The sequence below is a fragment of the Apis cerana genome, linkage group LG7 (genome assembly GCF_029169275.1).
Source record: "Apis cerana isolate GH-2021 linkage group LG7, AcerK_1.0, whole genome shotgun sequence".
NCBI lineage: Eukaryota > Metazoa > Arthropoda > Insecta > Hymenoptera > Apidae > Apis > Apis cerana.
The window spans coordinates 11051367-11075060 of record NC_083858.1 but is presented as its reverse complement, the minus strand read 5'-3'; the positions used below and the strand labels follow the sequence as shown (position 1 = coordinate 11075060).

The window sequence follows — 23694 nt, the reverse complement described above, 5'->3', positions numbered from 1 at the left end:
ATGTACGTTGGAACATTTCAGATTCGTGAGGTAATTTCAAGAAACATTACTCCTTTGCAAAAACGAGTTATTAATGAGAAACGTTGGTCGTGTATTAAAAATCTCGTAATAATACGAGAATTGGTATCTCGTTTTATGGTGGAAATAGAGAATAGATAAGCTTGTATAAAATAGATACGACGATGGGAATAATAATTCTGATATAGATAATAAATTGGAACGAATAAAGATTCGTTTGTGCATGAACAGTATACTCGATCAGTAAAATATTCAAATTATCAACGAAATGGTGCAGTAATGAGTTAATGGTAGAGTTAATAATAACGAGATAAGTTATAGTGATGATAAATATAAGACGATCTTTAATCACTTGTTGACGAGATCTCGATAGAGTTGATTCTTTTTACAAATTTTATTTTCCCCGGTATCGATTAAACATTTAGGTAACTTTTTAATCGGTTGACCGAGTCAATAAACCCCGAGACAGTTTGTTTTGCATGATTGAAATTTAGTTTACACGGGAGATTTTGAATAATTTGAGGTCCAATCTTAAACATAAACGCGGCTTAATTCATCGAATATTCTGTATGTATGTTTATCCAGTTATTTTTAACGAAAATTATTAATACTTTTGTAAATTAATCCGTGCATAGAATCGAATCTTTTTCGTGCAAAATCTCGTTCGCTTTGATCATCACTTGTTCTTTGTTCGTGTCATGAAACTGTACAAGAGGGGAAACTTTTCGTGTGAAGGTATATCTTGTGCTCGGACAATGCATCGTCCCAAATATCATTAAGGACGTTGCGAAGAATGAATAATCCGACTGTGGAAATATGTTGAAAAGATATTGAATTCCTCCCCTTCACCAATATACACCCGTTTCGCTTCTAAATGGCCACGTTTAAATTCAAATTCCGGATAGGCTGTCTCCGCTCGTTTTCACTAACGAATATCGGATAAGCAACGGTTAGAGGAGTTTTGTGCGCGGAATTAAAATTAAAATTAAACAGGTTCTTTACATTTGGGTAAAACTTAGCATTCCAGGGGTTTAAGAAAGGAAGTTTTTTGGTATTCACGAACGGCCCTCCTTTCATGGAGAGTACTTGTTAGGTGAATTGCTCGGGAAATTGCTCACAATTCGACGCTTCTCGTAGAAAACGGGCGTGTTCCACTAGGAAGTAGTAGACTCAACGATGTTATCCCAAAGGCAATTCAGAATTGCTCGGGATATAATTCAGAGGAGAATTTCAGAGGGATGGAGTGACCGGAAAGGACGTTTGTTTTTTAACGTTTATTACATCGGGCGTTTAATGAATTTGATTCTTTACTCGGCAATGAAGTTGACCCAGTTTTTTAAACGCGGCGACCGTCCTTCAGGGTTTCTCTTCATAGCTATTTCCTCTCTCCCCCCCTTTGTCGTTTGACGGAACTGCGAGGAGGAACGTTGTTTGTTCTAAAATTTATTTTATGGAAAACTTTTGTGAATTGAAATATGAAACGTATTTTTCATACTTTTATATTAATTTATTTCCAAGATCGATTCACGTATTCTTCTCGACTAAACGATAAATTGAATAGAGTATAAGTTTATCGTGTAGGAATATCAAACTTCCATTAATTGAAAATCTATTTGTTACAGTCAAAAGATCGACAAACTCAAATGAGCGATCTCTCAAGAATTGCGAGAAGAGGCTTGCATAATTAAGAAAGCGAAAAATCCAAATAGTCAGTGTCATTAGAGATGAAAAAAATTCTAAAATCTTTTTCCCAGTTTCCACTTCCAATAATGATAATTTCGTAACTGGCAAAGCGAAACCTGTTAACGAAAATATTTCACGATATCGTTTATCAACGGCAGCGTCACAGTTCAACGAACTATCGCGATGTTGTGCCGCTCTAACAACATATGGTTCACGGATGCGTGTGATTTAATCTCTTCCACGCTCGTTATCGACTAACGATCGATAGTTGCGAACAATTAGAGTGAGAATAAAGGGAAGCGAAGAATATCGACTGTCCCTCCGTAACAACAATCTCTCTCTCTCTCTCTCTCTCGTAACTTTAACCATGCTTCAGTTTCGTCGCATATTTTACTTTTCAAGGGACCATTTTCGTGAAACGTGCAGCCCAATTGGCCGCCACGTGATCGGCTATTGAAAACGGCCGATCTCCAAGTTCCATTATAGGTTTCGGGCTACACGCATACCGCAATATCTTACAACCTCGATACAGGATGTAACACTTGTTTCTGACGGCTTTACGAGCCTCTTCGTATTCTATAGCTATATATCAGACAGTACACGGGGTCGGCCTCGCATCCTTGAAACGTTACACGGAAAACAGAGACGTGTTCTTCCCGTTTTATCGCCGATACCGAACTTCATATATATATATATATTTAGACGACATAAATTCACCCTCGTGCAAATGGATGAAAATCCTCGTTTTTCATCGGATTCGGAATATCCTAATTTTATCCTTCGTACAATTTTCGAATTTTTAAATAAATATTGCAGGAGAATTGATTAATTAGAATATATTATAGAATTCGCATAATTTTTAAATTGCGGAACATCGATCAAATATATCTATTAACGAATGGGATTAAACGCGACATTATTAATTATATCCAGCAATAAACGGTATCTAATTATAATTTCCTAATTTCAATCTTGCGTATGAAAGATATTGATCACAGAATTCGTACAATCTCTTCAAATTTCTAAATAAAAATTGCCCAACACCGAGTATCTGTATCTATATATACATAGAAACGTTAGAAATTGAAACGAAATAGGATTAAACGCAAGATTATTAATTAGATCCAGCAACAGAAACAGTCTAATTCTACTTACAACACGCGAAGGCTCAAAAGTTTCGAGTCGCGTTCAATTAGCGCGGGGTAAATCCGTGTTGCGTAAACACGGGTTTTAATACATCACATACAGTTTTAATACCGCTATAATGTTGCCGGATTAAAGTCACTAATTATTTCTCCCTTCCCTCCGAATTGTTTAGAAACGCCTCCCTTTCGCGCGCACCACCGTTTTACCTGCTTGGACTGCCACATACGTACACATAATTGTGCACGGACCGGCACAAGTTCCTGTATGGGACGACGCGGTCGGAATAACTAGGAGTTCCTAACGAATCCCGGACGCTTGGCGGGCGAATCTACAGGGCGAGGGGGAGGGTCGGGGTACGAGGAGAATTAAATGGCACGTGTGTGTACGTCTAACGGTATGTGAACAGCAATTCAATTCGGCAAATTTTCCAAAATTCGTAGCCGAGTAGTTGCGTAACGAGTCATTTTGTTAGTTACAATGGGTCATTGCTCAAATTTATCCGTGAAACTTTTCGTGCGAAATGGGGAATGCGATTCGAGTCATCCTTCGAATCGGCCGTGCCTCCAGTGACGTGTATTGTTTTAAAATGTGTACTGTATCGTGAATGCGTTCTTCTAGGGATCGGTTGCGTTTTAGGCAGATAAGCGACGGGGTAAATTAAAAAGCCTGAAGGGAAAAGTGGCGCGCCTGTAATGGCCTTTCACTTGTCGATCGAACGTCATTCTTCAATATATCGTTCGAAGAAAGGATTACTCGTCACCCACGAATATTCTTATTAACTTTCAATGGTCGATAACTAAAGGACGATCGCCCGATTTTATCATAAATTTTCATCTTACTTGAACTCTTAGATCTCCTCTTAGATCGTTGTCGCCTAGTATTTATATAAAACAAAGTTATTTTACAGATAAAATATGCGAAAAATCTTTGCACGATGACTTTTCATTGGTCCGTTAATGATAAATTAAAGGAAAGAAAAAAAAGAAGAGAAAGGAAACAGAAATGTGGAGATGCAAGGACGAAAATGATTGCGGAAATTATTCCACGAGAAAATTCGTCAAAGGCGGTATGTAATAATACCGTGTAACCGTTGCAAAATAATTTTTATTTCTCGCATTCTGCCGGTGAAATCTGTCTGGCGTTCCCGCACCTGTAAGGGAATTTCAGAAACTGGTTCCGGGGAATTAAATTCTTTTGTGTATCGAATAAATCATACGGAGGAATACGCTGGAACACGGGCAGGGAAAATTTTTTTATTCGGACGGGGCGGACTGACGGTTAGGGTGTTCGCGAGGATATGCCGGGAGTTAATGTAGCAACGCGAGCCGCGTTTCCAACGCCGCGCGGTTGTCGTCCATCACAGTTTACACGCGCGAATTGTGTAAAGCCTCTCGTGTAAAGCGATCGCCGTTACATTTTTTTTCTCTTTTTTTCTCAGAGAACGATCTCGTTGATAACGAAGTTGCGATTAAAATTTTATACGTGCCCACGAATGGGTTTACTGAATTTAATGAATTATTCAGCACGAGACACCGCGTATGGATTTTTATATCCGCCTTTGCGAGAAATTCCTTCTCCGCGATTTTAAATCTGTTGCTTTCTGCTCTTTGGAAAAGGATCGATATCCTTGTAAAATGAGTAAATGCAAGAGTATTTTAATTTCGAAACGATGGACAATTTTTTTTTATTCGTAGAAAAAGACGATAAACGCGTGTAAGATCGTATTCGTCGAATTTAATATTTGATCGATGGATGGATCGACGCGTATGGGTGGAAAGTCACGATCTGTTTTCATCATTGGTCAAGCGATTACAAAGGAGCGCGGCTCAAACAAGGCGCAAACGAATATGATTCTTAATGGAATTCGTTCGAACGAGTTTAGAAGCCGATATTATATCGTCATTTATATCGGCACGCAATGACCCCTTTGGTTCTCGCCGATTAAGGGACCTGTGCAGCTTTCGTCCGACACGATGGCGACTCGTAGGGCCTGATTCGATACGAATGGAGCGCGATTGGATCCGATTCGATGCGGAGTCGATTGGATCTTATTCAACGCCAATAAAATTCGATTGAATCTCATCTTACTCAACGAGATCCAATGTTGCACCACATTTCATACCGAATCTTCATTAATAAATCGTATCGTTGCTGGGAATATTTTTTTTTAAATATTTCCAAGATATTCTTGTCTTGTCGAAATGAAATTGAAAATTGAATTCTATCTTCGATTTTAAATACATGTAAAAATTATTCTCTACAGGGGAACTTAATTTGAATTATTTAATTTCGTTTATTTTAAAATACTTGCAAAGATGGATGGATAGATATTTATAATATCGATGTAAACTTACGGAAACGCAATTCATTGTCGAGACGTCTTATTTAACATTGGTGGAATTCTACTTGCGGATACATATTTCAATATGAAATATTGATCTTGCGCCAGTATCGCAGGACTATACGTCACGCGAAATTCTATGGTATAATCTCTTTAGGATTTGAGTGCATTTAAGTTCCGTTAAGTCGAACTGAGTTGAATGAAATTTCGTCGGGGCTCGAGTAGCTGGATTCATTACTCCATCATGCGGGTAGGCAATATGAATTCGAACAAAATATTCCCCCGATTTTAAAGAGGAGCGATCGCGATTTTTGGAAAACTAAATTGGTCAGCTCGACCAATGTACGTATATCCAACGTCAGAAGAATACCTGACCGAATTCTATCGTTCGTTCGCGTTCGCGAAGCACGAGACGATATTCGCCAAAATTTTAATCCAAACCTTAAGATCAAACTTTACGAAAAAACGCTTCGAATCGCTCATCGTTATTCGATCGATCGTCTCCTCTTTCCCCAAAATTTACGCGAATCCTCTTATCGTTTAAAAGCGACGAAAATCTTTTTTCAATCCTTGTTAATAATTGGCCCGTTTCGTCTTGTCTACCATCCAATTTGTACAATTGGACGGCGATATATTATGATAATTTCACATCTTTCATCGTTAAATCGCATTAACGTCAATACGTCGACACGTATTACAGAACCGGTTTCAGCCGTCTGCCAGGGACGACGTTTCCGTGGCGTCTGCGGAGGGATTAACAGGGATTATACTGTGCGCAGGTTATCGGCGAGAACACTCACCACCTTTCGGCCATCACGATGCCAGGAACGTGCTCGATGACCGATGCGGTCGGGATCGTCGACAGTTAGTGATGAGGAGGAGCAGGTTGTCGGCTCGCCGATGGCTCAGGTCGCCACCAATATGCCGCTTCTCCGACCCGGACAGGGTCCTCTGCGACCCCTTCTCATCGCCGTTTTCGTTTTTCTCTGCTCCCTGCCGCTCTGCCGCCCCTTCGACTTGGGTAAGTCTCAACTTTTAATCGCCGTTTTCTGAACGTTGATCTATTCGTATACCTAGGTGGAGATGAATCTCTAAATTTTATTACCGAATCGATTAACGTATCAAAAATTCTTTGTTATCATTCTTACGTAGCTAAAGATTTAAAGCTATACGAAATTTCATCTCCACCTACCTACGCGATCCCCCTTAATAATACGAAAGGAATTCATTTTCCGGCTAACGTTATTACCCGTTATCCTTCAGCTGGACAGTCAGTTAAACGCACTATCACTGTTAATAAAAAGCTGAAAGATACTAGTTGTCACGCGTGGGTATGAAGGTCGTGTAATTCACCCTCTCCCCCCATCGTTCAACACCAGGTGCCGCCGTTAAAGCGATTTCGACTGCGAGGAAAAGGGAAAGAGTTTCTCGCGAATGTGCGGACCCACTCTTCCTCTCCCTGCCCATGGAAAATTCGGTGTCGTCTAACTCACGGCCATTTCGCCGGATAAAGGTGAAACGAAGGGAAAATATTGTTCCATTTTGCGCGAGGCGACTATTCCGCGAAAATGAATTTAGTTTCGTCCTTTTTCCCCCCTTTCCTTCCCTCCTGGTAATACGATGCTAAAGCGGAGAAAAATTATTCCGAAAATTTTTCTCTCTCTCCCTCTTTTCTCTACGCTTATACGCGCGCTAGGCAAAAACAGGACACGTTGGAGTGAAACTGAAGCGTGCAACGTCTCCGGATTTCTTTTTCCTTGATGCGATACGAGACGAATATAGATACAGAGCGGTAAGGAAAACAAGGGGAGAGAAAGAGTCGTCAAGTCGTCTTAAAATCGGATTGTAAAATTCAAAATCTACTCGTGGATCGAGGAAAGTTTAACGGAGGACAGAGACGATTTATAATTACGACGTATGTATAATTGACGTGTGTATTTTTAATAATACGAGTTCCCCAATCTCGCGTAATCTCCATGCCTTTTATTCGTCTTTTCTCCCTCTTTCTTTTACAGTCTCAAAAAAGAAAAGAAAAGAAAAGAAAAACAAAATTCTTCTTACCGAGAATGTTACACTTGGCCCCCTCCTCCCTTTCTACTTATTTACATTTACACCGCGTAGTGTCTCGTTTCCCAAGAAAGTTTGGACGCGCGAAGGGTTGGTTGGGTGCAAAAGAAAAAAAGGAAACGGGAAATTTGAAGGGAAAAGTCGAATCATTACACCCGACCATGGTCTCTCTACCCGTCCCGGGCCACTTGGCGGAGAGGAGGAAGGCTGCAGTCGGCGAAAAAAAATTAATATTCATGGTATTTCCCCGGGGAAGGGAAGTCGGGCGCAACGAGGCGCGGCCATTACGCACTACGTTCCCATTGTGAGGCCGCAAATGAAATGTCAGCGGCACGATGAATTAACAATACTATCTAATAGCTGGTCGGGCGCAGACGAGCGGGAACACGCGCATTGTGCCGATTCATTCTCTCGTGCCTGCTACCTCGTCGTCTTATCGCTTAGTGGTCGTTATGTTTTTATGCATATTAATTACCTCGAACTGAAACCGCTTATACAGTGTTCTTCGCGAGTCTTTCGACCACGAGTTATTATTGTTCCTTTTCCTCGACACTATTCCCTCCCCTCGGCTCTCTTTTGTTCGCGCGCCGAGGAAAAAGAACGACCTTCCCTTTGTCCCTCTTTCGAGATTATTGTATTTCAATTAACCAGATTATTTGCATCGAAGGCGGAGAAAAATAGTTGGCCACCCCCTTTTCGGGGGAGGAGGGAGAGGGCAGAAGGTGGGTTTAATTAACGCCGGAATAGAAGGAAAGCGCGATGCTTTGGCCGTTTGGTCGATCGATGGGCTCGGTGGTATTCATGAGTCAATGGGCTGTGTTCGGGGGTGAAAGAAAAATGGAGGAGCGCGATCTTTCAAATTGCAAATCGATGCGCGTTTTTCTTTTTTTTTTTTTTTTTTTTTTCTATAACGAGAACGATAACCAGTTTGTTTTGTTCGTTTCATCGTTCGTAGGGGGCGTCGCGTTGAATTTATTTATTTATTTTTTTTTTTATTGAATCGAGCACTCTTTTCGACGGCTTGTTTAATTAATACGGTTGAACAGGAATGGAACAACGATGAAGCCCGGTTAAGAATCGGGCCGAATAACAGGCCTCTTCCACCATTCAAACGGGACTCTAATTATCCACGCTACGTTTTCGTGAATCGGTGTATTTTACGTGTTTTAAAGGGGAAGTGGTACTTGTTGTTCCTCGAATATTCGAGGAGGAAAGATTATCAATTGTCGAGCAAGGTATCTTCGAGAGAAGCTAAACGAGCGAATCAGGTCAATTGTGTCTGATAAGTTTTATCCCTGATTCTCTACTCGAACAGATTTTTATTTTTTCGAAATAAATTTAACGGATTTGACTTGTGATAGATCCTATTTTTCTTTGGATTCTCTGGAGAATTTAATGAAAAAAAATATTCTGTCTCTTGATTTTTCGATTTTCAATATCATTACGTTTTCAAACTCTAATCGCTTCAAATTCTCTAAGAAAATTCAACTATCGATCTATTATCTATTTCTTCCAATTAAAACCATTCTCTCTCTCTCTCTCTCTCTTTGTGTCTATCTCTCCATCGATCGAACCCCCTAATTACGTCAGACTCTCAAAAAGGAATTCACCTATTAAAACGAAACAAACGTCGCTTCGAATAACGATCATCCGTTGCGTCAACCGTATCATTATCCACACCGTACCATTTTTCCAATTAAAACCGTTCCGTAATTCGACAGATCTAATCCCTTTAGGTCGTTAGGTCTCAAAAGGAATCTTCGAGGCGTGTGAACGTATCCGATTCTGAATCGGTTACGCAGTAAACCAGACAGAGAGAGAGAGAGAGAGGAACGTATCCCTCTGCCATTCCCGCACAAATGAATAGGGACGCGTGTTGCGAATGACAGATCCTCCAGATCTACTCCCTTCCCCGATAGATCAAGCGATATTCCACGCAAGAGGTTCGCCTCCTTCAAACAACCCTTATATATATGCACATGTACAAGCTTATCCAGAACAACGATCGTAAGAACAATGAATACACACGCCTCGAGCCTTAAACAAGTTTGCGCACCTATGTGGAGTCAGAGTGTCGTAACGAACAGCCCCTCCTCCTCCCCGAATTTATGCCAGTGACAGATCGTTTCCAACAATTCTCTCTCTCTCTCTCTCTTTCGTCTCGAAGAGTTGCAAAGTTCGGTGCAATTTTTGGAACACCTGCGCGACGTATCCCTGGAACTAAACAGTCGGCCCCCCGTAACGAACTCGCTCTCGGGAGTTCGATAATTACGGCACGGCTCATCTCGGCCGCAGTTTGCCCCAGTAATGGATGCCGCATAAAGAGGCGCATTCCCTGCTACTCTGGAAGAGCGGCGACGATCGAAGTTGGAGGCAGGACGTCGCGGCGACAGTTCTAAGGATTGAATTGCAAAGGGAACTAGGCCGTGCATATCTGGCGAGGTGCGCGTATTGGCAACCAGGAGGAGGAGGGAACAATGGCGAGGGTGTCGATGTTTTATTCCAGCGGGCAATTATGCCGGTGTACTTAGAGTTCTCGACGCGTGCTCCTCCGCCATTTTACCTCTCCACAGATGCGTCGCGAACGTTTCGAATAAAATTTGAGGGATTGGTGTTTTTTTTTCTGTTTCCTTTTCGTACGAACACGTTCATATTCTTCTGATCGAATTGAAACGGAAAGAACAATTAGAACGTTAGTTATAACTGTGAGATTAGTAGAACGAACGAGATCAGATTATGAATTGATATGTCATAAACAACTCGTGTTTCGTATTATTAAGGAATCTAGTTTGATCCAGTTAACGATCTTGAATTTCTCTTTATATACATTAAATTTTCCTGAATCTATTTAGTTTGCAAATTGAGTTTTCTTTCAACATCGCTAATAAATATCCAATTTGCAAGCATAGTACAACGATTCATTGACCGATCCATACTTCCATTTCAATAAACATTGAATATTAAATAATACGAATAAATTTTGAAGTTATATTAATTTAAAAGAACTGTCTTATGTATATCCTTTTCACGAATAATGCAGATTGTGAAACTTATTGATTAGAATTCGATCAGAATATATTTAATAAAGAGGAAGTAGGAATAAACTATGTTACAACACAGACATGGCGCCTTTGTTCTGCTACTCCGAACTCGATATGTCGCGTCGCACGATAATTGAAGAAAAGGGAAAAAGCAGAACAGAATCGAAACATCCTATTGATTCACGCACAATATGAATATACAATAAACCGAAGGAAAATATTGGAGAATTGAAAAAGATTTTCGGAAGCGAATCTAATCCAATTGTTCTCAAGTGATCGTTAACCGAGTGAGCGAGAAAGGAGACTTTGGAGGAGGGTTGAAAGTTTCTAGTCCAAAAAGTTTCGGATTTAAACGGATTTCAGGATAGTCAATTTGTCGATGGATTTGTCTATGTAGCTGACAGTGAATAGTTAAGGGGAACTAGGTCCAACAGCGGTGAATTCAAATTAACGTAAAAGCAATTATTAGTTCGAAGGTGGATTTTAAGTTAACAGGGTACGTTAGCGAGAACTGTTGGTTTATTGTTTCTGCCTGATGTTAAGCGTTTATCGAAAGGAGTTCGTTCTGATTGTGTTTTGGGAATGATTGTTGAACGCGAGCAACTGCAAACAATCTCCCCCCGAAATTGTCCTGAACAGAGCTCGTTCAATGAATCACGTACTCCTGTTAACTGCTTCGCGATACAGACTTGTGTTCACGCTAGACACTATTTCATTGTTCCTCTAGATTTTCCTATTTCTTTTGTTTTGCGTTAAAATAAATATTAAATTGTTAAGGACAGGTGATTGGGCCAGGAAGGATCAATCGAGAAAGAGAATAGACACATCGAATAGAAAAATCACTTAGAAATTACGAAACGTTTCTGATTCTTAATAAAATAAATATAGGTTAGGTTAGGTCGCGTACGATGTTGTGATAGTATTCGAATAGATTAAACGTAAAATATTAAATATTAAATACGAAGCATTTCTGAGAAAATCTTGCAAACTTTTTCGAAACTTTCCCAATTTGATCCTCGTGATAATCACGATCGGAATACTCGAATTAAATTTTGATTTTAAAACGAGGCTTTTACGAGGCGAAGCGGGGTAAAGTTTATTAACACAACGAGCGAAAACTTGTACGTTTTAACGAAAACAAGTTCACCGTGTAACGCGAGGCCGTGATTCGTGCATAAAGTCTGGAAACCGTTCTGTTCTCTCTATATAGATAGGTGTGTGTAGGACAATATACATAGAAAACAGAACGGTGATGCAAGCAAGTTCACAGAATTTGGGGAAGTAAGAAGCCAGCGCGAAGTTTCATCGTAGTAATACCAAGTCACCGACATGTACAGAAACTAACTGTATTACTGGTACGCATGACAATCGCAGTCGGTAGAATATCAACTCAACTTGCGCAACTGCAGACTTTCCAGCGACCCACATTTTGCAACTTCAACGTTCGTTGAATCGTCTACGGGACAACAGCTTTCTTCTCGCCGTTGTTGATTTTCACTTCGATACGAGCGACGGTAAAACTTTAATGCGAGTGACGATAATTATTCCAGAAGTTCATTCAATATATTCAATCTCGATTTACGAACGCATAATCATTCTTTGTACGGAATCGTAATGAAAAATAATATAAGATGAAAGAGAAATTTTCAAGTTTCAGATACGTGAATACTATTGGAAGAAAAAAAATTTGATATAAATTTTATCGAACGACGAATGCCTCCTCGTTTCGTTTCGTATTATTATTTGTGAATAAAAAAAAGTTTCGTTTTGGAAAAACGAAATACCACTCGACCAAAATCAGTGGCTGCAACGTATCTAAAGGCAGCCAATTTATACGTTCCGTTCTGCACTTTTGAAACTTTCGAGCGTAACTGCAGTGTCCTGGCCCGAATATATACATGTATCATAGACTCTATCGTATTTCATCCTACGTCACTGTGAATTGGACAATTTATTACGCTTGATTATCCGCTTAGCTGTACCGTATTGCTTCTGGTATTGTATTTCATATCGAGAATCGTGCATACAAAATGTTTCGAGAAATTACAATTTAAACTGAATAATTCTCTTTGTAAGTATTCTTATATTCTCTAGTTTCAATTCAAGATAAACTAAAGCTATCATTGCCTCATTTTCTATTGATTGGGTCATCGATGAAGTGTCAAGTTGCTCAATATCATCGATTATGGTTATTTTAGGTATGTTTTAGTTTTGCTTATTTTGCGGTAAACGAGTAAAGGGAAGGAAGTTCGATTGTTCAAGTCCCTCGTGCGTAACATCAATGAGGTCGCAATTTCTGTTCCCCCAGGATCTCGCTGAAGAATTTTCACGCGATTGTTGAACCATCTCAACGTGTCACAATCCCTATTCTCTGGAAATCAACTCGAAATTCCATCAAATTCGCTCCTGTGTGAAATCTTCTCAATTAATTCCGGATAAATTTTTATCTTATTCATTTGTAATGCTATTCGTTTAATTGTTTATCATCTAGAAAAAAATTTATGATATTTGAATATTAATTCATCGTGGATATCATATAATTGAAACGTATATAACCAAAATATCAATTTAATTCGCAATGATCGATTCGAGTATTTGATAGAAATACACATGGAAAAATCGTCGAAAGAGAAAAATGTATTTATTTTAAATCTTTTCGAATCATTAATATCCAAGATATACGTTTTCATCGAATAAATACAATTGAAAATATAATATTTCCCTTAATCATATCGTATTCATTAGCAAGATTATCAATTCGTTTCTCAATTATTCGTTTCATTTTCGCATAGTCAGTCAATCCTCTCTCTCTCCATATATATCTCTCTCTCTGGTTTAAACCCTTCAAATTGACAAAGCATATCAGTTTCTCTGTCTCTAACGCCGTTTCGAATCCTTTCAGGACAATGTACCGCGGCACTGGGCATGGAGAATGGCGAAATCCCCGATGAAGATATATCGGCCAGTTCTATGTACGATCCCAGTCTTGGCCCGAAACATGCCAGGTAAGTGAACAATGATATCGCGAAATGCTTGGGCGCAGTACGGTAAGTCGGCCATTTTGATTTAGCGCTATAGTTTCTCCCTTTGTAGAATGCGTGCGGCCCCTCGTTGATTGCAATTAATCGATACGAGAGATCTCGAAACACCGAAATTCGAACTTCCTTTAGGAGTTAGCGGTGATAAACGAGAAGGTTGTTGGTCTCTTGTTTATCGTATTTGCTTTCGCCCTCATTGTGCAATCGAATCGGTATCATTGACGAAATTATACAATGTCGTTAAATGGAATTTCGATAAGGTGATAAATTTATAAGAGGAAACCGTCATTTGGAATTTCGGCCAACTTTGCAACGTAGAATTGGATATTCTTCCGCGATATATACAACATTTATACTTTTGTTTATCCGTTCTTCCTTAAAAAAGGAATGAAAATTATTCCTCGATTGTAAAATTGTAAAATGATAGAAGAGAGCTTGCGACTTGACTCGACAATTCATTTATTGATAAATTATCGTGCAAAGGGTTTGCAATAATTCTTTGGAAGAAACGGTTAAAGTTAAAGAGTTTCGAGAGATACGGGGAGGAAGAAGAGAAAGTTGCACAATTATATCGTAGAATCGGCTGTTAATTTCCTACTGCTAAAGAGACATCTAGTATCGGTTTGCCAGAAGTTGGGAAACTATGAACGTTGAACTTTGGCCAACGTTCGCAATCGGTTACTTTAATCAACTTAGTTCAACCCAACTCTTTCGCCTTTCCTTTTTCCTTATCCGTAACGATTCTTTCTCCCAAGCTAAATAATAGTATCATATCACACACATAGCGAGAGGAAAACTTTTACATCCAACGATACGATATCCATTCGAAACTTCAAATTTTAATTCACAATCCGGTATAATTAACGACAAAGAATATAAAACGAAAGTCGAATTAATCTATTTCGAGAATAAGAAAAATCTCTGACGAATCATTTCATTTTCGACTTTAAATTCCGTTAAAATCCATGGAGTAAATCCATGCGATCTAGAAATCGCTTTTCAATTTGAGAAGAAAAATTCTGTTACTACGTTAATATTCGATTAAACTCACACGATTCGTACGTTTGTCGAAGCATATCCAAGAGCATAGCAGTGAACGTTCAACAACCGTTTCGAAAGAAATTAAATCTGGAGCTTTGATCTCTTGACAATTCCCGCAAGATTTTCAAATGCTAAACACCTTAATTGCGCCTGAGATTCTTTCTGTTTCGCATTTTTCGATCGCGTGACGCGACCACGAACGTTTTCAACGAGGCTGGTATTTAGCGAGTCCACTAGCGGCTCGGTTTATTTCTTATTACAACGGCGAGATTAAAATCTCGTGGGTGCCCGAGGGCAGTTAGAAACGTCCCGTGCTGTGCTTGCCGGCATTAAAATTTTTAATAGTGCACGGCCTGAAGAACGCGCGCGTGCGAGAGAAAGAGAGAGAGAGAATAATCGAGAGAGGGCACAGTGAATATCAGATATCGGAGGATGCGAAAACACGGCTTGTAAATTATCTAATATCTTATTAATCGTGGGTGGTAAAGCAAGAAGAAATAATGCAAGATGAGATTCTCGAAAAGTTTTCTCGTCTCGTGGATTTTAATACAAGTTTTTTTCGACCACTTCTTTTCCGTTCTGTAGACGATGTATATAAAAGGAAAAATTATGAAAATTGAGCGCAATGAACTGGAATGAAAAAAAAAGGGGGGGAAAAAAAAAAGGAAACGAATAATGCATAAGATATCTCGGCTCAGCAGGAGTTTAAATACACGCATGATCACTCGTAGGTAAAGGAACGAAAGTAGTTTTGCAAAACGCGTTTATGTAAAGTGAAATTTTTTTCGTCCAGAAGTTTTATTTTTTAAATATTATGCAAACAGGTGTTCTCAATTTTTGAACAATTACACGCTTTACGAGCCAAGTAAAATGAATCCCTCCTCCCTCAAAAATTTAACCGAATTCTCTTTATTTCTTTTTTAAAATGCTCCCAAGAGATTAAAAAAAAAAAAAAACACTTTGAACGTAACAAATTTTCTCAGAGATGTAGTAACATTCCGAGGGGAAATACGTTGAAATTTAATATTGAAACTTTAATCCCGGCCAAACGCGTCTAATCGCATTTTCCTATTAATCGCATTCTATTATGAATCGTGCAGTCATCGTCGCTGCATCGCGACAATGACGTTAAAAAATCTCCGCGGGCAGAGAGTAAAAATGGAAGAAGAGGGCATAAAGGAAAAGAGTGGTCGAATCGAATGGAGTGAACCGTAGTCGAAGAAAAATCGCGAAGCGAGATTAACCTTGATACACTCGGAAGCCGAGTGTCTATCGTTTGTCAAAAAGAGGAATCGTCTTCCTGATATTTTTACCGGCGATATTACGATCTTGATTCGTAGCGGGCGTCGGACGGCTGACAGCCAAATCGATTCGGCACATTTACGAACCGAGGCAATTTATGAGGGTTGGTGCTCGAAACGCATCGTGAAAATCACCGATGTCTGTTAATAATGCGCCTCGATATCTTCGTTTCCTGACGTTACGAATAATATCGATATAGACTATTTTTATTCTTCCTTTTTTCCCGCCTCTCTTCTTTCAATGGCTGAAAAAACTTTGCGCCAATTTTCTTTCGAACGGATTCGAGAAAATGTGATATCTTGGTGTATTAATCGTCGACGATTTCGTTTACTTTCCTTTTTCCGCAGGTAGAAGAAAAATGAGCAAATAAATTTGAAATAGATGAGCAATATTATCTCGTAATAATAATTTTTAGTTTTAATGTAACTATTTAAAGAATAGAGTAGAAAATAGGATATAGTATATATATTCGATTGTTGCATTTCAGATAAATTATAGATATTTTTTATAAATATATTAAATATTAAATCTTAGTTACGATATATACATTAATTGAAATAGTATATTCAAATTTGACTTCTTTCTTTCCATTCTGTTCCATCGTACAATGAAATATGTATCCACGATAATTAATTTACAAAAATATATAACAAACCAAAAAATATATATTAATAAACAAGTATCCAAATTGTCCGAATTATCTCTAAATAGCAACAATGTTCCTCTTCGTTATCGAATTCGAAAGCACTCGATCAGGCAAGGAAGAAAACTCGTGCAGTGAATTTGTTTAATATTGGCGCACGGAGGAAGCGGCAAGAGTTAGGTCGTTTCCGGCCGAGTTTGCGGACACGGGTCTGATACGATGTAACAGGGGGAGGAGGGATGGAACCGACGAGGTTGGGTTGAAGGGGAATAGGGTGAACCCGACCCCTACAAATTACCTCCAATTTCGTGTAAATTCCTCGTTCCTGCGTCAGCATAATACCTGTATTAGAACCGGCCAGCTCCGGCTCTTAGGCGGCAATAAATCTGTATTAGGGCGAGGCGTTCGCTCCTCTTGGCAAAAGGGGTACAACGCCCCTGGGCATGGCTAATTTTTCACCATCGCGTCTCGCCTCGGCGCTCGTCGCCCGCCAGAAATTCGCCTGAATACGCGATTCCTCGAGCCAGTCGTCGAAGCAATCTCGATACCTCCCGTCCTCGTTTCGATTTTTCACCCCCTCCCTTCTCCCGACCGCGACTTCGCCGCCAGTGACCGCTAATTGGACCGCGATCGTCACGCTCTAATTCCCTTCCGATTGCACGCTTCGTTGCGGTAATTTTTGCGTGGAATTCCTGCAATCGAAATTTAATTTTTAAGTTTCTTTTGTTCTTTTTAGCATTTGTCGGGAGAGAGAGGAAGGGGTTCGATTCAAGAGGAGATCGAAGATTTTTAGATGTTCTTCTCCTCAAAATTTTAATTTCAGTATTTTTTTTCCCCCCTATTTTATTTTGCTTGGAAAGGAAAGAAAGGGATTATTTTTTTTTGAAATTGATTCTAATTTCTGCATTTTATTTTTGTTCCCCTGCATTTTATTTATGTTTATCTAGAAAAAAATTAAAGAGTTCGTTCGAAGATTTTGTAATGGGAGGGGAGGAATGAAAAGTTGGATATTGCGAGATATAACGCGATACTTTTTTTCTACGAGTAATTTTTAAATTTATAAAAATTCTTCGTCTTTCGTGTTTCGTTGTTCGTTTCCAGAAGGAAAAGAAAGGGGGAAGATTTTTTCGAAGATTTCTCTGAAGATCGAAGGGGGATGAAAATTTGAAATACGAGACGATATCCTTCTCTAAGAATGAGGGGTCTGGCGACCCTGTTCGCCGCTATCGTGATACACATGTGTTATCTCACTGAGATTGGCGATAAGCTCGAACGTGCCAGGCCAAAGTACGATTATAATTATAGATGGAAGATACATTTTCATTAGGGGGTTGGACCTTGTATTAAGACCGTGCCAGGTTTCCAGGGGCGTACGGTCGCGTTGGGGTTAATTTATCAATCCGACTACATCAAACTGATATTTTCGATGGCGAACGAATTCATCTGAATTCGAAATGATAAATTGGCGCCCGTTGTTTTACTTTATTATTTATAAATATTTCCTCTTGGAAATAAGCTTATTACGTTAATGGATAACAGCTATCATCGTGTTATTTTGTTATCCGTGTTTTTATTTCCCTTCCTTCCCGCTATAAATATACTTACAAGCGATACGATAATGAATTTCGTATTTTATTTCTTCAAAGCCGTTGAATTAATAATAAGATAGATGTATACGCGTTTGTGATACAATCGCGTTAATTGAATAAAAAGGAAGTAATCGATAACTGAGGAAAATTAGCAATTCGATATTATATTTGGAGGAATTGTTTTCGTTTCCTCGAATTTATTAAAATTCAATTTTATTGGACATTCTACACAATATTTTCCGTATGGCAAATTAGGATATAAAAATGAAATACGACAATTTCATCTTTTCTTGCGCTTGAAGGAAATATAATTCCACTGTATAGAAACTCTATATAAATTTTAATATCTATTCCTTCGAATTTGTTGCAATTAATAAAAAAAATCGAAATTATAATCGATTGTTCTGCGTGTATTCAAATTTCCTCAAATTTCGTAAAAGAAGAGGAAACGAAGAAAAAAAAAGGAAGGAATTTCGCGATTTCGTCAATCACGAGAATTCGCGGAATAAAGCAATCTGCTCAATTTCTCGAAGGAGCAGCGCAATTTTCGAGAGATGTTCGGGATGTTCTGAAACTTTAAGCAGCCCGGAGACGGGGCCACGGACCTGGCTTTTGTCTTCCGCGGCAAACAATGTCGCGTTTCGTTACAACTCTGACCTATATCCGGCTTTGTGCCGGCCGTTCTCGATTTTCCAGCGTGAAATATGCACTGCATTTCCATCGTATTGTTACCGCACAAAGGTGGCGGGTGGCGTGCGAGCGACGCGACGGTTTTGTAATCGGCTGAAAAAAAAAAAAGAAAAAAAGAAAAAAAGAAAAAAAGAAAGAAAAAAAAATGTTTATCAAAAGGAAGGGGCAGAAAGAAACGTATTTGTCGCCAGCTCGCCGTGCAAATCGTTTTGTTCCGACTCGCCCCCTCCCCTCGTGCCATCGTATTTAAACAACTCGATCGGGAACCACTCTATCCGTCAACATTGATGAAACGTCATCGTCCGAAATTAATTTCATCTTTTATATTTTTACAGTTCTGCTACTTGCAAATTGATGCCGAATGTACGAATGCAAATTTAAAAAAAAAAAAAAAAAGGAAACGAATACAAAAGTGGAAACGAAGCGAAGAATTTTGTTGTTCTTCGTTCATCGAGTATGGAAAAGGTTTTTTTTACACTTTCCTAATTAAAGAATTAAAGAAATATAAACGAGAATTTTTCTCGATACATTGCTTTAGATATTTCGCTGTAGATTTTTCTGATTGATTAATCATTTTTTTTTTTTTTAATTTCCCATAAATGTACGAAACGAAACTCGTGAACAGGAACACAAGAGTTCCAAGAAGCTTATATCCGTTTCGTCGAGAAAAACAAGGGAAGGAGATCGATAATAGATCGCATAGATGCCTGAGAAAAAGTTTTCGTCTTTCGCGGTCGAGCTAGCGGTGGTCGTGTCGTTTTAGAGCCGGCACGAAAAAGGGGGTGTAGTCTTGAAAGGCGAGACTCTGTCTCTCTCTCTTTCTCAACTTGAAGAAAGATGGCAGTACAAAAAAGCAGGCAATGAGAAAAAGATAGAGAGAGAAAAAAAGAGACTAACCTAAAGAAAGAAAGAAAGAAGAAGTGAAAGACCATGAGCATGACGGGCCAAAATCTTCGCGGGGGAATCACGCAGACATAAAACGTCCTACAGCGTTACGTGCCCTTTCAACGGTCGAAGCCAACGAAAAATGGCGGCCATATTCCCTCCTCCCCCTCGACCTTTCAACCAGGGCTATCTTCCACTTTGTTACGATTCGAAAACCCCTCTGGCTCTCTCGTTCCAGCTTGATTTATGAACCGACAACTATACCCTTCGTCATTCGCGTACCGTACCTTTCCACCCTCTTTATATCTCTCCTTCTTTATTTTTCCATATCGTTCAGGCCTCGTATCGCCGGATACCCGCGTGCCACCGAGACACCTCGCTCATGCCTCGAAGAGAGTGCACTTCTGCTGCACACGGTCTATCGAACCCTGCTCGATATATTTGATCGCGTGACGACGGTCCCTGCTCCCTCGTATAAATCTCCTGGTCTCGCGCCACGAACCTCGCTTCCAGCCAGAGTGAATTTCGGCCCAAGATCGACCCCAATCGTTTCGATAAACGAAATTTACGTGGCGAATGCGCGTAAAGGAACGTAAAGGAAAGGAAAGGGGCCGTTGTTTGTAGAAAGAGAATTTCGCAAGTGTACGAGATTATCCACGGTTTCCACTGTTAAATCGGAAGAGATTGCGCAATGGTATATAATAGGAAGGAAGGATGGAAGGAAGGAGGGGGAAATTTATCCCGCTGCACGCGAGCTGATTTTTACGAGGATTATCATGGATGAAGAGGGAGGAGGGATGGAAACGGTCCATCGGTGAAAGATACTTGCTCGCTCGAGGAGGGGAATTTGAATTCCTGCGATGTTGCAAGTTTGTACCGATGATTTTTTAATGGGAGCTTCGAAAGTAGATCCCGGATTGAAAAGTTAATGCTCGCGAACGGGGTAATCGCGCCGTGTTACACCGTTGGGAATTCTCACTCGTGGAATTTGAAACGGTTGCTTATTTAAGAAATTCCTCTTGGTTGCGCGATAAGTGAATATCTGATAAGTCGGCCGAATATCCGTTTCTACGAAAATTGAATCAAATTAAATTTTGAGAGACTTTAGGTATTAATTTCGATCGTTCTAGGCTCTTCTTTTGTTCGAGGAGAGAGGGAAAGTTATTGTATGTTTTCTGTTGCGTATCTTTTTTATCGAGAATCACAAGAAGGATAACTTATCTTTTCTTTTTTTAAACGGATCTTCACAGCGAAGAAGAAAACTCTTTTTTCTAAAATTAAATTTAATCCCGAAAATAAACCCATGGAAGTTTCATATCTGGCCGATCAATCGGCAACAATTAAACCGGTGAACGATCCTCAAAAGTGCTTTATCTACGGAAGCCACAACCATCGACCCCGTTCATCCCTTTGAAACCTCTTTGTTTCTCTATATCCGACTTGTCTCATCGCAACGAGGTCTCCAGGCTTTATCCAGACTCGATTCGACCCTAAAACTCACTGAATTTTCTTATCGTAATTGCGCCTCTCGACCCGAATCGGGGTTATGCATTCAACGGCGATTGAAACGGGGGAAAATTGTTTTGCGAATAATTGCGAATTATTTCTCTCTCGTTCGAGATCAATCGAGTCTCAATGGTTGAAACGTGCTGAGAGAGAAGGAGAATCGGTCGAAGAGAATCAACGTTCGGTTCCTTTTCCTTCGTCCTCCCTGAGGTAAGGTGAACAGAATCCGTTGAAACTATCTTTCTTCCTTCTAAATCACGCCTTGGAACCGTTTTCGTTTCGAAAACGGCGGTAAAGAGCCGCCGTTTCAGCCGCGATAGCATCGAAGCCAAGCGCTTTTACAACGACGATTTTACCTTCGCACAGTTAAATTAACACAGTCGTTAACATGCAACTGGGCCACCAGAGCTGCCGGCTATCGCGATAAGTCAGTTTACACTTTTTGTATAACGTCTTACGCGATCTTGCGCGAGTTTCGAATCGCGGAGGAGCTGGGGGAATTTTATTTTATCCCCTAGAATGGCGAAAGGGGAAATGCTATTTCTCCTTTGAGAAATCCTTTGAATTCGAGGCGATGTTGTGAAATTGTGACGTAGATCGGGATATGGAAAAGTTGTGGAGGCATGGAAGAGGATCCAAACTACGAAATTTTCCACAATGTTCGAGTGTTCTTTTTTAAGATTCGATATATCCATATTTTCCATAAGTGAAAAACGTTATTCATTGTATTAAACTTCTACGCATATAAATTCGACGATACAACGAGACAAGGAGAATTTTCATTCGTGAATCTTATCCTGCCTCTCTCTTCGCAATGGAGAACGGTGAAATTCGCGAAGCGAGAGATCCATATTCATGCGACAATCTTTGCCCACACATTTCTATCCAGTTTCATCGGCCTCAAATATTGACGTACACTTAGACAACGCCTTGCGCTATCGACACCGAACTTCGATTTCGAAGTTGGCGGAAAACTTTATAGAAGATTCCATCTCTTTGACGGGGAAAAATCCAAATTTAACCTTCTTTCCGAACGTGAACTCGTGCCCCGGCAGTTTTATCGCCCACGAGCCGAGCACTTCCTACTTTCACCAGGTGGATTAGAATTGAAAATCGGCCGAAGAAATGCGATCACGGGCCGCCCTAAGCTCGCCTACTTTACGACCACCCGGTGCATAAAGCTGGTACAACGGCCTGGCGTCGCTACGCCCACGTGCCCTCGCTTTTATTTAAGGTCAGTGTCGTTTCGTGGACGACGGCTGGCCCGTTATTGAATATCGATACTTATTGTAAATCGCGGGATGCCTTCCTCCGCCATTCTTCCGTGATTGAAAATCGGCCGCTCAACGTTTATGGAGTACGTTCTACGTTCGTATAATGCACGAACGACGCATCGTGAATACGTGAACCCGTGTTTGAGAATGTGATCATTCTCGAAACTTCGCTGTTCGCATTGGCACGCCTTGCTAGATTATCTTTAAGATTTTAATAACGAATATCGTGAAAATAATTTTTTATTTTTCATCGACAGGTTTCTCGATAAAGTTAAAAATTGTCTTCGATCGTCTTCGAAATGATAAATGATAAAGTTTCTAGTAATTTTTTGTCGCGAATATATTGATCCACTAGACTTTTTCTGTATTGTACAATTGAGACGTGAAATTGAATTTGTTCAGGATTTAAATTTCGACGGATCAACATCCATTTAATTCACTATACTCAAATATACTCAAACTTAAACACACACGTGTCAAACCTAACTCACTGAAGAACAAATTAGTTAAAACTTCGAACAAAGTCACTCCAAGTAATAACCTTTTTCCTTGAAACGCTCGAACGACATTTATTCGTAGCTTACTCGTACAACCTCTCTCAATTAATTATTCGAACGTGAACACTTTCGCTCCAAACCTTTCCAAACCTTTGAAAATTTCCCTTTTCCCTCCATTTTTTTCACCCTCAGAGAACAGAAGGATCACGTGCACCAAACGCGATTCGCAGGAGGCAGGCGGAAATGGAAGGGGGAGGGAGATAGGAAAAATGACACGGTCGCTTTGCCGGAGGACGATGGGTGTCTCACTACGCGGTGGCGCTGATATTTCCCGATTTAAAGTAACGAGCGAAAACTCGTATCAAGGTATCGAATTTCCATGAAGGAGCCCCCTCCCCCCGTGCCATTATTCGCGCGGCCGATAACGAAAATCTATTTTCGCCTCTTCCGCGAGGAGCGTGCGAAACCAGCCAACCCTTTCTCCATCCTCCACCCTTCCTGTTCGTGCGTATCTCGCCGCCACGTACATCCCCGCCCCTCCCTCTCCCTTCTTCGATTTTCACCCGACTCATCGACTCATCCGACGCGTGTATCATCGAGCATTCCTTCTCTTTATTCCGCTCGGCGAGCGTACAACCGAAATTCTCGTTAGCGATAACCGCGAACCGAATTCTATTTGCAATCATCGCCGATGACGAGCCGCGTCTTCCTTATCGAGTTCCACCACCGCCAAGTTTCCTTGGAAGAGTTCCTTGGAAACGGAACTCCACGGTGTCTCCTACCTTTTCGACGAGGTGGATATATTCTCCTCGGCTCGGAAGGGGAACAGGAGGGGCCCCCTCCATCCTCGTGTGTACATACACCTGGAAAATTCGAGCGTAAATTCGGGCGCGTGTTCCCTGGAAATTGGATACGAGAGGGAACGATTTTATC

The 23694-nt window shown here is 40.2% G+C and overlaps 1 protein-coding gene across 5 annotated transcripts in view; it reads left to right on the top strand.

Annotated features, from left to right (window-relative positions):
- LOC107999224 (discoidin domain-containing receptor 2) overlaps positions 1–23694 on the top strand; it is a 228438-nt gene that overhangs the window by 107195 nt on the left and 97549 nt on the right. For 4 of the 5 annotated variants that reach the window (XM_062077200.1, XM_062077196.1, XM_062077197.1 and 1 more), the window contains 2 exons: positions 5968–6209; positions 13199–13301. In XM_062077200.1, coding sequence (XP_061933184.1) covers positions 6032–6209; positions 13199–13301 — 281 coding nt within the window. In that variant the 5' untranslated portion in view covers positions 5968–6031. The remainder of the gene's footprint in view (positions 1–5967; positions 6210–13198; positions 13302–23694) is intronic. The other variant, XM_062077201.1, reaches the window with a different exon arrangement.